Source organism: Anarhichas minor, unplaced genomic scaffold, assembly GCF_050575085.1.
Source record: "Anarhichas minor isolate MPS153535 unplaced genomic scaffold, ASM5057508v1 ptg000067l, whole genome shotgun sequence".
NCBI lineage: Eukaryota > Metazoa > Chordata > Actinopteri > Perciformes > Anarhichadidae > Anarhichas > Anarhichas minor.
In genome coordinates this window covers 3,025,186-3,040,211 of record NW_027466513.1, presented here as the reverse complement: position 1 = coordinate 3,040,211, position 15,026 = coordinate 3,025,186, and the positions used below count along the sequence as shown (strand labels likewise).

At 40.9% G+C, this 15,026-nt stretch overlaps 1 protein-coding gene across 1 annotated transcript; it reads left to right on the top strand.

Moving 5' to 3' along the window:
* Window positions 1-1,723: 1,723 nt before the first annotated feature.
* Window positions 1,724-14,717, top strand: nr1h3 (nuclear receptor subfamily 1, group H, member 3). The gene is given in 12 exon segments (XM_076078588.1): window positions 1,724-2,383; window positions 3,919-4,122; window positions 6,008-6,090; window positions 6,567-6,705; window positions 6,707-6,810; window positions 8,082-8,348; window positions 8,439-8,644; window positions 9,894-10,073; window positions 10,342-10,441; window positions 10,749-10,862; window positions 11,048-11,142; window positions 11,415-14,717. Coding segments are annotated over 10 exon segments (1,395 nt in total). The 5' UTR covers window positions 1,724-2,383; window positions 3,919-4,122; window positions 6,008-6,047; the 3' UTR covers window positions 11,562-14,717.
* The last annotated feature ends 309 nt before the right edge of the window (window positions 14,718-15,026 follow it).

Sequence of the window (15,026 nt, the reverse complement as noted above, 5' to 3'; positions counted from 1 at the left end):
TGAAAACCAACACGTGTTAAACGCTGTGTATTTTCTTGCACCAAGACACAGCCGTGGGGAGGGAAAACTAGGCTTTATCAGAGATTAGAAACGTTATATTGCCAGTAGTCAAGGTACTAGTTCTGCAAAGACTAATGTGTATAACGTAGTTACATATAGAAGGAATTTGGCTTGGTGATTGGTGCGTGACAGTAAACAATAGTAAAAGACATAACTTAAAAATATGATACAATAAAACTTGATAAACAAATTAAGAGTATGTTTAAATTATCTAAAGTATCTATAAATTGACTGAGAAAGCTCTTTGTAACCATGTAAATAGAACAAAGCATATCGTCAGGCTAGTTTAAGACTTAAGAACACGTGGTACAATTCAGTAGAGCCGCAACATGCGATCTTATGCGTTATTTGTATTTTCCTGAATAAATTAAACTCGTTCATTTGTGGTAAGACTGTTATCTGCTAACCTATATATATATATATTTGCATACGCACATTATAACGTAACTATGCATTTAAGCCGAATTTAGCCAAACGATAAAGTGCGTTTTAAAATAAACACGTTTGAGGTCAGTTAGCGTTAGCTCGGAGTGTTAGCTAGTTATAACATCGAGGAACAACTTGTTTTAATGTGTCCTGAAAGAGGAGATGTCGTCACTTAAAGTAGCGTAAACGCAACGTTATTCGTGTTGGTTATTTTGTTCACTTTAAATGAAGCTAAAATGAAAAGGTTGGTGAAAAACGTACCTGTAAAATCGGAATTCCGACCCTTTGACAAACGTATTGTTGCACCCTATAGCAGCACAGATGACCGGCATGGCGTCGTTTTTTGCCGAAACTGTGCAATAATGCAGTCTCAAAAAATAAACAATGCAGAAAGAAACGCCACGGTGAAAAAAGTGGCGGTTTGTGTTCTGTCCAACTTCTTCTTCTTCTTCTTATTTGTGTCCAACTTCTTCTTCGGCGAAGATAAAAATGTACTTCCGCTACCAACTTCCGGTTCTTTCTCCGAAGATCCGCCCAAGAGCGTCGTTTCAGGAGAAAAAGAGGTGTGGCTGCGAAGAACTGTGAGCGTTATATATTTCAGAGCTTTAAACAATATCATAGATGAAACTACCCAACCTATGGCGATAATAATCCAATAATATAATATGTAAGAATAATGACAGGGACCATTCTTTATTTATTATATCGTTGGATAGCTCACATCTGCAGAGTTAGATTTACCCTATTTGCCTCCAAAATGAAGTGGAGTAGAAGTATAAAGTACCATAAAATGGAAATACACAAGTAAAGTACAGGTACCTCAAAATTGTACTTAAGTATAGTAACGTTAATTGAGTAAAATTAAGCAATTACATTCCTGCACTGCCAGCTACCTGCAAGACTAAACACTGGGCCCTTAACCCATATGAAACAAAATCAGTTTCCTGTTGCACGAGCCCCTTCTCTTGAGCCGCTGGATATATACGTTAACTACGCTGGCTGGCTAGCGAGCTAACATGCTAGCTCCCGTTGTCAGAGCCGCTGTCAACAGCCACAAACGGACGGAGTAGCACACCCGCAACTAACAAGTAATTGCAAATCGCGGAGTCTCCGGCAAGTTAATCAATGTTGCCCCTTCAGTCGGTAGCCATTAGCGCGATATTAAGTTAGCTAAGCTAACGTTTGCTAGGTAAGTTAGCTGTTAAACTTGTTTAAATGGTGTTCCTTTTTGAGTGCGGGGGTGTTTGGCTAACGGCCTTGTTTTGGATTTGACTTTGAAGCTAATCTCACTTTAACATCCACTTGTACGGTTTATACATCAGCAATGTTTGAAGGCTAACCCGGTAACGTTACGTTTGATTGTTGTTGCCGTTAGCTAGCTTATTGTTTGTTTGTTTGTCGGTTAGCTTTCATTACGACTGGTTTATCTCTCTCTCTCTCTATATATATATATATATAATGTTAGCACCAAGTCTGTGGCCTAAACTACAAGCTAGTATCGGCAGTGTCAATTTAAAACTTTGCCAAATGTGTTTATAAGTTGCGACATGCTGGTTCAAGTGTTTAGTTACATAACACGATTGCGAAATGAGCGACCACTAGCTTAAATAAGTAGCCACCGAGGCTAACTGTAAATTAGCTAGTTTGGCCCAGACTGTGTGTTTGGTTTTTACATCTTGTTGCAGCGTATGTTTGTCCCTGGTCCACCTACACGGGTGGTTTCACTTATTTAGTCTAAATAGTCCTCTGTGTTGGCGTGTATTTTTTCACCTGTTGTCAGTGCAGTTTGATTTAATCATTTTTTTAGTAGTGTGGTCACTTCCCATAGTTCCCAGCACAGCTCCTCCCAGTGTTAACCTGAGCAGAGTCTCCAGTCAGAAGAAGTGAAATCATCTGGGTGGGTCTGCAAGACCTTTAAATAACTGAGTGCACTTCTTCTTCTTCCATCACTATGTTTGTGGGAACTTTGACTCGTTCTGAAACCTGTGACTCCTGAAAACACTGACTCTTTGCTTTCACACCAAGTAGTTGCTGAGCAAGGTTGTCCATTTTTTACTTTAGGGTAACATCTGTTGGTCCTTTTTTGAGAATTTTTAGAAAGGGACATTTCCCACTCAGTCATGCTGTCTGTACTTGTACACTGATGCTTGGTTTTTACTGCATTTATGAACACAGCTTTCTCACAATCACTCTGTAACCCGCCAACATGGATCTGACGGTGACAATGTTGACAGTGCCAAAGTTAAATGTTAAAATCGGTTATTTATTCCAACCTGGAGTCCTAAACTCAAAGGCAATCTGTAAAAACATCTGGAAGACTCAGAAAACCATCACACATTCTCATTTGAGGAGCTGGAACCAGTCCTTTTTGCTGTGGATTGAGTAATTGTTTCAGCAATTGTTGCTAAATCATCTGAACTTTGTCTTTATATTTACATTTGCTTGTGTAATAAGTTATCTATTTTGGGGTGTCGGCAAGATCGTGGCACATAAATGTAGTTGAATTATACAAACTTAGGTTTGACTCGTTAAGATAGAACTAGTAAGATTAAAAACTGCTTCTCTCTCTTAAGCTAGATGCTAAAATGTAATATTTGACTTTAGAAGATTATTAATATTATGAGTAAACCAGGTGCATTAGGAGTGTTGTGGCATTTTGTAACATACTGTACATGTAGACCATATACTGTACAGAACATGTCAGTGACGACTGTATGAGTAATAACACGAGGTTGAGAAAAGGTGTTGGATATTTAAGGGGTTTGGGTATAATTCAGTGCTTTATTGACTTGGTTGGTGCGTTCATTTCATTTCCAGCTCTCCAGGAAAACATGCTCATGGACAAAGGTGACTGGCTGATAAGATGCAGGGGACATTGGACTTGTACAGAGAGATCAGCGTGGAGATGACACGGGGTTATAGGCAGAGTAGATTTATGACCAAAGAATGTGAATTCACCCAATAAAACTCGATACCTTTAGAGCGCCGGACCTATTGTGTCTGTGAAACGGACTCCAGAGGTTGTTTTAAGAGAAATCAAAACAGCTTTGACTTATGATCCGCTACGCTGACATGACTTTTTGATGTATTGATTTGTGGTTTGTCTATGTCTGAATATTGGATTTGTTCTAAATCTCGCTAAATGTTTTATTGTTTTGGTAAGAAAGGCTTTGAATGGTATCAACCTTTGCTTCGGGGATCACAATGTTTAATTTTAAAACAACTGGAAAAAAGATGTGGTCATCTTTGGGAGGCTGTTTGAGTAAAACGGGCTGTTTAAAATGTTCAAAGGCGGGGGAAAAAAGTGTGGAGCACCACAGCTCTGTGGGGATTTAAGAGCATCGCAAATGACCAATAGTAACCTCTGGTGTTCCCGCTCTCGCCCTCCCTCCCTTCTCTGTTTTCCCTCCTGTCTCCCATTGGGCACTGCAGAAAGGGACTCATCTTCTTCCCTACTCATTGTCTTCAAGATATCGAGTCATTACATTTCCGCCCAATAAGTCACGGGGGTTTTGGCATCCTCGAGGCTCATCGGGCAAAGCGAGTCCTCCATCAGCGCGGGAGTATCGACAGCCTGAGGTTGAGGACTCTGCTGGGCGGGATGGATCGACGATAAGTAAGACGTCAACTTCAGAGGTAAGGTCAGTCCAACGCTCTGCTTGTCACAGAGTCACCGTCGCAAATTAGTTTGAGCCTAATGAGGCGTGGTATCACAATGTTGTCCTGTAGATTGTGTGTTATCTGGAGCAAAGGGGCTTCTAATAGGCTGTTTTTTTATATGTAAATGTATAGGCTGTTATTGAAAAATCCTGGTAGAATTTCGATCTTTCTTTGCAGCAAATTTGTGACATTTCTGCGTCATGCTGATATTGATATTTTAAAGGCAAACATAGTTAAGGATGCAAAGATTTGTCTTTTTCAGTCCCAATAGTGATACCTGATCTTTGGGTATCGATCAGATGTTTAATCAATACGCTGTGTAAGGAAACATCAGGCTTGACTTCAACATTGCTTTCCTAACTTTGTAAAACAAATGATAGATATAGATTAATAGAATTTTATTTATTCTTGATATAATAAATCGTACAGCAGCAAAAAATAGGAATTACATTCTAAGTTTAAACCTTTTTAATTCAGCAACAGATTGGTCTCAACCGCTTCACTGCTTTGCTGTAGTTTTATCAGCGAGGCTTTGAAAATGACTTTCGTCTCCGCTATCGTGGCCTCTTCATGTGTTGTGTTTTTATTGTAGGTAATAGAGACATTCATCATATTGTGTCATATCTAATCACAGTTCATTTACTTTCTTTTGTCTGTCTAGTGGTGACTTTGATTTCATGATTTTTGTTGCGACTGTCCCGAGTTATCTCACCGGCAACTTTTTCTTCTAATACTTTTACTTTAATACTAAGTTTCAGATATCGCTACCAGACTTTTGAGTTCCACAGTTGACGGAGCAGTTGGCATATTTAAATTGTTAGTAATTAGAGAGATTTTGGGTAAATCATATCTCGTATATTTGTGACGAAGAAGTGACATCACAAACGGTTGCGTAATACAAAGTTTGTTGTTGGTTCCCTCTGCGTCTATCCGTCTCACATGAAACGAGTGGGACCACGCGCAAGAAGCTCATTAGGTGACAGTCGTAGTGATGGACGGACATTAGCAGACCACATTACGTCGTGCATTTTGAAGGCTAAATTCTAATAGATGGATTAATTACCTCCTGCATCCCTGAACTCATTCGTAGTCTGTCGGATTACAGACATTTAGGAAGACAAGGTAAGAAGAAACAAGTCTGTTTAGTAGAACGTTTCAGACGGTCTAAGTGTTTTTAATACTTTATATTTAATTAGCATTTAGTACAAAAGTGGTGTCCAGCAGAGGCAGCAGGACCTCTCACACACAGTCTCAACATCTTTTCTTCTATGCTGTTTACGTTGTTTTGTACAATATATTTGGCTGATATCTGCCCTAAAACATTAAAACCTTCTTTAAAGTTGTATTTATTGCAGGATTTCTGTATCAGAATGCATCATTTTTAATTAGCTTGACCTGATAAACTGGCAATGAAGTTGTCATAACAAGTAAAGCATTTCTATTATATCACATAATCATTTTTATTTGTCTTTATTTTTAAACTGGGGTTTCCGTCTCGCAGGCTGGTTAAGAATAGCCAGGAATCCTGCCTGTGTGTGTGTGTGTTTTGCTGACTCAGTTTCCTGAAATGCACCCGTATGGTGCACATGACTAACTTTCATTTCTGCTTCTGCAGCCAGTCGGCTTTCATGTACACGCATCCTAGATCTCAGTTGATTGTAAGACTTGATATCTGAGCTCTGTCTAAGAACTGCGTTGTGCTGTTTAACCTCATGTTACGTGATGTAATATACCTACATCTGTTCTGGATGTATGCATACAGTGTCAGGAGGTTCACATTCCTTCCCTGTTTATCACCCTTTAATACGCATGTCTATACTTGCCATCATAACTCAGTATGATTGTTCCTTTTGTTGCACAGGTGCACGTTGATTTCGTAATGACAAGCTGCTGTGCAGAAGATGTCCACGCTGTCTGTGACTGATATCCCAGATGTTGGTCATGGTAAGAGGAACCACTTCTCTATCAGGTGTGTGTGTGTGTGTGTGTGTGTGTGTGTGTGAGACCGACCGACCGACCGACCAAACCGGACGGGCTTCAGTTTGTGGTGTATGCTGTAAGGAAGGCTATCCAGCCTGTTTGTTTTTTTTTTAAGAATATTTTTATTCTATCTCTCTGTTATCTATTATGTTGTCCACCTAAAACGATTTATAGCACAACAAAGACCACGCATGGGTGTCTTAAACGCATCCATATGTGAGAGGAATGCTTTGATTTCTCAAGCCTTTCAAACAAAAGAGCACTTTCAGCAGAAATTCATGACTATAAGCTCCACAAAAGTAGTGTTTACCCCGTGAGTATTGCATTATATCGTATGCGTGTTGTGTTGTTTCCCAGCTTTTGGCTCATGAACGTTTGTTTTGGACACCTGTCCCTGTTGAGTTACAGTTTTTTGAATGTGTTTGTGTGTCCTCCGTCAGATGAGAGGAAGGTGTTTGTCGGGACCTCTGAGCTGCAGCTGGACTGCATGGTTGAGGAGAGCGACCGAAGTGGCGCAATGAAGCAGGACGGCCCGCTGTCGCTGGCTGACCTCTCCCCGCCAGAAGACCTCCCCGCCCCCCCCCCACAACGGCCTGCCGCTGACTGACATGAGAAGCCCTCTGCCGGTAGAGCCGAGCGACATTAAGCCGGAACCATCGGCAGGCGACACACCTGGCAGCTTAGGTGAGAGAAAAGTGCTCACGGATGAAATGTTTCTTTCCACAACCGACATTAAATCCGGCCGCCGGGATTGAAAAGCATTGTTTTCTTCAGACAATCACCAAAACACAGTTCATCACAGTCAGTGGCTTTAATAGAACAACGTAATTTCTGTCAGATTTTCATCTTTCCGACTGTCCTTGAACACATCATGTGTGACTAACGCTTCCGTCAGAAAAAGCAGCCAAAATTAAGCTTAAAAATGTCTCATTTAACATCTCGCCCCAAATAAACCGTTTGTAGTAACCAGATCCTGTAAGAAGGGTTAAAGGTTGTAAAAATGTGAATAGCTCAATATCCATAAAGCACATAGAGCCGCCATTCTCTTCCATTTAATTCTTTGATAAATGTGTCGTACTGCACAAAAGACATTTCTGAGTTCTCTCTCCTTCTAGCCGTGATGATTCTGTTTCCATAGAGGTTTTAACTTAAGACCACAGAAAGAGAAAATGTGACCGGAGCAGGAAAAAAAAACGCCCCGAAACTGCTTTGGGGTGTAGAGGGTCAACGAAATATCACACATCCTTTTTTGTGGGAGTGTCCAGTTTCATATGTGGAAAAACAGGTAGTCACTACCATCAATCATCATTTAGGGACAGCTGGACACCACTGCATGTGTCAGCATTCTGAAAATGAAAACAGAAGAAAAAGCTACATTTGACTTTTGGTTAAATGCTGATCATTGAACCGGTGGGACAGCTTCCACAGACGAGACTCGGCAGTATTTCTTTCTGTTGACTTGCTCATATTTTGGCCCTTTGTAATGCTACAGTTGTACTTATTATCTGTTGGGTTATTGTAGTTCCATTTCTTTTGAATCTCTTTAAAAGAATCTTAATTGCAGATTTTCAAATGAATTTGAATATTTACACAATTAGTATTAGTTGGTCAGATACACCTGAACAACGTAATGCGGTCCTATCTATCAGCCCTTATTCTTATTTTTATTAAACTTATGCATCTTAATATGGGGGTGAACAAAATATATTTTTATTAATGAACTTTAAGTATATTATCTATTGAATGTTTTGTGTTGAGGGTTGTCTGTAGCTGATCTGTGCTTTGATTGGACGCCTGGAACAACTTATCTGTTCCTCATTCAAATAAGAGAAGACGAGCAGACGCTGCCGATGCTCCGAATAGCCCTCCGTGTAAACGCTGCTGCCTCAGAGAGTTGTGACTGAACTAGTTGTAGGTTCCTAACATGGTCTGTCACCTCTTATTCTACTGTGCAGATGGTCAGCCGGTGAAGAGAAAGAAGGGCCCCGCGCCCAAGATGCTGGGCAACGAGGTGTGCAGCGTGTGCGGCGACAAGGCCTCCGGTTTCCACTACAACGTGCTGAGCTGCGAGGGCTGCAAGGGCTTCTTTCGACGCAGCGTCATCAAAAGCGCCCAGTACACCTGCAAGAACAACGGCCGCTGCGAGATGGACATGTACATGCGGCGCAAGTGCCAGCAGTGCCGCCTGCGCAAGTGTCGGGAGGCGGGCATGCTGGAGCAGTGTGAGTGTGGAGAGAATTCAGACTCTCACTGCATCGTAGCCCCGAGTGTAAAAAAAGGAACTTCCCGTTAACTCCTCTTTTCACCTGCAGGTGTGCTCTCCGAGGAACAAATCCGACTGAAGAAGATGAAGAAGCACCACGAGGACGAAACGGCCCGCACGTCCACGGTGGTCACGCCGACGCCGCCGCAGGAAATGGTCTCGCTGGCTCCACAGCAGCAGGAGATGATCGAGAAGCTGGTGGCCATGCAGAAGCAGTGCAACAAGAGGTCGTTCCTCGACCGACCGAAAGTGACCGTGAGTGAGCGCCACAGAGGAGACATCGAGGAGCGTGTTTTGATCGTTTTTATTGCTCCAACTAATTGCTGAATTCTGTCAGCCTACTTGGAGACGAGGCCAAAGAAATCAAACATGAAAACCTTAAGAATGAAGGTTGTGCCCTGAAACTAGCAAGAGTACGCTAGATTTAAAAAAAGCATCCAAAAGAAAACCCAGCCCAGTGTTGCCAACTCTTTTCTAACTAAGTAGCTAGCAGCACTAGCTCCAAAAGTTGCCAAATATAGCATGAAAAATGCCAACTCAAAACTGACAGACTGTCCCTTCAGGCCTCCAAAGCCACTCCCCCAAAATCATCAATATGAATTGTAAAAGTGTAGTATTGAGCGTGAACAATGGACATGACTATTGTTTGCTGTTAGCAGCTTGTGGAAGATTCCGGCAATGAGTGCAGAGGCAGAATGTGCACAGCAGGGTAGCTAATGATTGGACAGGCTTTTTTTCTTTTTGTTTGTCAAAGCAAACGATTGATGTAATTTGCATTTCAACAAAAATATAAAGAATGTTTTTAAAAGATTATCAACAGTGCCTTTTAAGAGGCTGGACCTATGAAGAACTTTGTACTCTTGTACACAATTTAATCATAAACTTGTAGGTTGTATAGATAAAGGATGAGATAGGAGTTAGGATTTTAACATCCTAACATTAGGATTAGACTTTATTTATATTTGACAAAATGTTGTTTCTAGAGCAGCAAAGTCACTATATAGAGTCTGTAATAGATCACTAGAATCAAAACTAAAGTCAATAAAATATATCATATTCCTGAGTGAAGATTATAAATAATAAACACAGACATCCGTCCTTCCTCCTGTCTCTGATGTGTAGAGGGGGGGTGGGTGGGTTTGTCTCAGACAGCAGCAACTTGAAACTTGACACAGACTTGAAACAGAACTTGGTTCGTAACAATCGGCTATTAGCCGAGCTAGCATGCTGTGCTGTAAACATAGACTGCAGAATAAAGTATCACTTTCTACATGTTGACATGTTGATGCTGGTTGAACAGATGTATTGATAAAGTATCGGCCGGTACCCAGAGAGTCAGGGACGTCTGTCTTCAATTTCTGGTAAAACCGGACTTGATTTGAGCATCTCTGCAATCCAGGTTAAACCTGAACTATGTGTGTGTGTGTGTCTGTGGGAAGTGTTTACGCCGTGCTAACTAAATCATATATACATGTTTTTTGTTTTTTTTGTGTGAATCTGACAGCCGTGGCCACAGAGTCAGGACCCGCAGAACCGAGAAGTGCGTCAGCAGCGGTTCGCCCACTTCACCGAGCTCGCGATCATGTCGGTCCAGGAGATCGTGGACTTCGCTAAGCAGCTTCCTGGTTTCCTGGAGCTCACGAGGGAGGACCAGATCGCTCTGCTGAAGACGTCAACCATTGAGGTTTGTCTTCACTTACCGTGCGAAATGCAGGAACTTGAACAACGGCCTTATTTATAAATATGTTTGTATGGTCTTTAATTGCAGTTTCAGCAGGCAATATGCAAAATAAGTTCATACTACATTTCGGAATCGATAGCACTGATGGACATTCTACTCCTCAGCAATGCTGTTTGGAAAGCTTCGTTGCTTCCTGCATGATTTTGACAATATCAAATATCCGTTTGTCTTATTTTATCTGTGTGTTAATATTCCACTCTGTCTGTCTCAGATCATGCTGCTGGAGACATCTCGGCGGTACAACCCTGCTATTGATAGCATTACGTTCCTGAAGGACTTCAGCTACAATAAGGAAGATTTCGCCAAAGCAGGTGCATTCACTTGTTTCTGCCCGTCAGAGGTTTATGAAATATGAACATCTGGAAGCACTTGATTGCCTGTATTTCACCTGTCTTATGTGCTGTTTAAATTTAGCCAAGTTCAAATGTTTTATATTCAAAGTGTCCCTAAACTATTGAAACAACTATTCAGCCACCATCGGATATTAAATACAACATATGAAACTCCTAAATACTGTTTGTAGCTTTGACAATAATATATGTTTAATACAGCAAAAGAAATGCGTTTACTTCTTTAAAGTGACTTCTAGTGTCCTTGTTCTTCCTCTCACCTCCTCAGGGCTTCAGTTTGAGTTCATCAACCCCATCTTTGAGTTCTCTAAAGGAATGAACGACCTGCATCTGGACGAGGCAGAATATGCGCTGCTCATTGCCATCAACATCTTTTCTGCAGGTCAGAATTCCTAAACTACACAAACATGCAGTGAATCCTCAAAGTGAGAATGTATTTAGAGTAAAACAACCCTCCTTGTCAAGTCTTTAAGGGTGTTCACTGTCGCATTATCATAAAGTATGAACCGCATTTTACCAAAACAGTCCGTAACAGAAGTGTCTGTCTGGTTTAAAAACTCTGTTCAGATCGGCCAAATGTGCAGGATCACGATCTGGTGGAGCGGCTGCAGCAACCCTACGTGGACGCGCTGCGCTCTTACATCATGATCAAGAGACCAAATGTGAGTTTACGTAACCTCTTCTCTTGTGACCGACGGTGCGTCAGCATAACCTGGTTGTCGTCACCATGGAAGGCACATTGGGTCAGGGCCGGGGGGGTTGAAGCGTTACCAGATCAGTTGTTTGCTTCATGAAAAAGGCCGTTTGGAGAAACGGTTCTACTGTAATGCAGCTATTAGGTGGAAGTGACTTAACTGAAAACAGAGCTACAGGCCAGCATTAAGTCATTCCTGCTGAGGTGATGTTTTTAAACCTGTTTTGATGGTTCCCTCAGGATCATTTGATGTTTCCCCGCATGCTGATGAAGCTGGTGAGCCTCCGTACGCTGAGCAGCGTGCACTCGGAGCAGGTCTTTGCCCTTCGCCTCCAGGACAAGAAGCTTCCCCCGCTGCTCTCTGAAATCTGGGACGTCAACGAGTGACATGACCCCCCCCCCCCCCCCGATGTCACGCTCTCTTTGAGGCCCGAGACGAACGCGGCATTCCAGCAGGAACACTGACTCCTCTCTGCCCGTGTGGTCGGGGATCGGTTATAGCAGTGAGATTGTTTGGTTTTTCTCTCGTGGGAGGAAGAGGAGGAGGAAGAGGAGGAGAGCATCGTCGCCCCTTTGCTCTCAGACAGACTGCTAAATGTTTTTTTGTGTTCACGAGGAGAAACATGAACACCTAGTTGTCTTTGAGCCTTTTTGTTGTCTTTACGTTCGTGTAGATGCTGACATGATTATGGCGATATTAAATACCAGCATAATGAGGCTCTTTAGCCAGTTTGATTTAATATCTGTTGAAAGTTCTATACACATCCTCTCACGGTTATAATCTGAGCAGGTGTTGGCTCCAACGTCAGGATCACAGCTGCACAGTCAGGTGAAATAGGAATAGATATATTTTATTTTTTTGCAGTCGTGCAATAGGTGGACATGGATGCAGAGTTGAGCAAACACACACACACACACACGGTGCTGTTCACTTTGTTGATGTTGGGTATAGTGGTAGGCCATCTGGTTGGTAGTGTGCACGTGATATGGCAGCAGATAGTCTGTGTTCCTGTTCAGAAGCTTGGTGTAGTGCTCAGGTAAAGTGATGTGAAGTCCACCTCTGGGAGTTGGAGGCTTCTTTGATTCCCATTTGAATACTTTAGTGCATAAGGGGGGGGCCCTTTTGGTCATTTATAAACACCCATTAACTTTCATGTAAATTGTATATTTATTATATAGAGCACACACACAGGTTGTACAATCACATACATAAAACTCTTTAGACTGTGCCCTCATTAAGAGGACACTGACGATGAGACTAAATCCTTCTTTCACACAGAGCACCGGAACCGTGAGATCGGTGATACTAACAAGTCTTAAACGTTGGTTAAAAACAGGACGTCACGCTACCATCTCTGTGACCCTCCAAATATATAAGAAATCCATCCTGACGGTTGTATTTATGAATCAAAACAGAAAGAATCGCCTCTATTATCACCTTATTTGTCATTAACGTGTATGTGAGATGTACTTTTTATTCATTTCATTGCAAAGCAGTTTATATTTAGATATTTTTTTTCAGGTTTTTTTTTCACCACTAGCATTTTAAAGGTGTGCGAAATGTATCGACAACATCCACATAGCTTGAGCAGGATGTAGAGGACGGAACAGCCTTTTATTTTTGATAATAGACCGCGTGAATGACACTGAGGGGAACGATCGGGATCTGAAGTATCGTACTGAACACAAACCGCTTTAACTGCTCAGATTTAGGGGGAAAAAAACATACCAAAATCTCTATTAACGGGGAGCAGAGAACAGTGGATGAGTAGAAACATTACAATATTGAGTTATAATAAAGTCTATAACTACAGAGATGTAGGTGTTCGTACTCGTGCTGTGTTTCTCGATGCGTTCTCCTGTTGGGAGTGTGAACTTGAAATGCTTAACGGATGATAAAGAAATGTCGACGCAAATTCATAATTGTGAAGTTTATTTATTTTTAGGGCTGAAAACCAGACGACATAATGCTTGAAGTAGCTTCATGAGCGGTCTGTGCAGTTCCAGGTGTCAGCGTTTAAAATGTCACCCAAAGAAAATCAAGCATTATACTGTATTTTATACAATAAATTATACAATTTAGTTTGGTTTTTTAATTCATAAAGTTGCATTTAACAGCCAACCTTTTTACAGCCGAAGTGGAACATTAATTGAAATGTAAATAGACACAAGAGCTACTCCACTATAATAACAGCCAGGCGTAGTTTTGATTTCATCCCAATTAATTGTGTTTTGATCATTTTAATTTCTATCTTCTTTTCTTTCTCTCTTCATCCAAGAATATGTCTGTATTACATATTTTTGTTTGATTTAACGACCTTTTGTGGATCTCACAAATGGTCTAATCATTCAATTTTTTTTATTGCCAATTAAAATTTTAAATAATTTCTCCACAGCAGACGTTTAGTCTTTCAAACCCAGTCTTAGGAATACTGCGGCACTGCTAATGCAACTTTAATAACGGTCACAGCATAAATTGTTGAGTGAACACTAACGGCCTTGGTTGTGTTTAAGAAAGAGATTTTAATTTTATTTACTGCTTCCTTGTGCATCAGCGTCTCTGATCTCTGACGAAACACCCGGTGAGCTTCACCGGTTGGTTGGTTGAATGAACACAAAGGACGTTTTTCTTCCTCATTCTTTATTGTATTAACAGCGGTCACAGAAACAATAGTAACCAGAGCGTTCGTCCTTCCTCTTCCTAAACGGATGGAGGAAAAAAAAAAAAGGCTGACAAAAGGCTTCTGTTTATAAAAAGGCAACACGAGGAGCTCAGGTTTCATTCCCGTCTTCAGCTGTGTGGGAAATCATTTGCCTGAATTAAAAGTCGAGCTTGATTCTAGTAAAGATCACGCAGAAGAGTTTCCGGAGGCTGGACGGCGTAACAGACATTTTGTGACCGTGTATTATATCGAGACACTTTTTAATTATTTCATTACTTTTTATTGACACTCAATAAATGATTTTGTTATAGATTTTCTTACATCCCTCTAACCCTTAAATAATGTATTTAATTGTGGGTTTTTTGTTGTGACGGGTCAATCAATATGAAAAGAAGCAGAATAATCAGAGTGCAGCATTTTGAGACCATAAGTGATTGTTTTTTGTCATTTCTTTTGGGTTTCTTTTTAAATTAAATGCGTTTTTGTTCTGCTTGCAGGTTATCTCTAGCCAAACACTCACCATTAAGTTGAACAAAAAGGATCTTCTGTATTATTGGGGTGAATTTTTCCACCGTATGAATCCCAGGTCTCCTGACCGTGGAATCATTTAGTCATTTCTGTGATCAAACAAGCAAAAACAAAAGCCCGCCTCTTTCTTTCGTGAGTGTTCATGTTCTGTTAAATCTGTCGGTATCAAAGGTTAATGGTTCTGTATATACTGTAATTGTCATCTCTGATCTCATTTACGTCCCGTCTTCAAAGGGTGACACTGTAAACATTGTTGATGTATAGAAATGCAAACCTATTTTAATACTCGTAACTCATGAAGACCTTCTGTTTTGTATGTACAGTATAAATTAAAGCTATGCTGTAGTGCTGATGTCTTTGGTTTTATTGACGTGTTGATGCTCAGGGACTCAAATCAGACCTCAGTGATTGTCCACATGTACTCAGATTTATTTAGTATTTAAACGGGACACCATCCTGTCTCACTTTATTTGCTATTTTTTATTTGTCCGTAACTCAAGAATTGATATGCTAATTTGAGATTTTTATGTCACTAGATGACATAGGGGCCCTATTTTATATAATTATTTGGAATTTTAACCAATTTTTTATGGATGGTGTACGAAATTTGTATACCAGTGTCTCAAAACCGATACCAGTATAAATATAGCTAGTAATATTT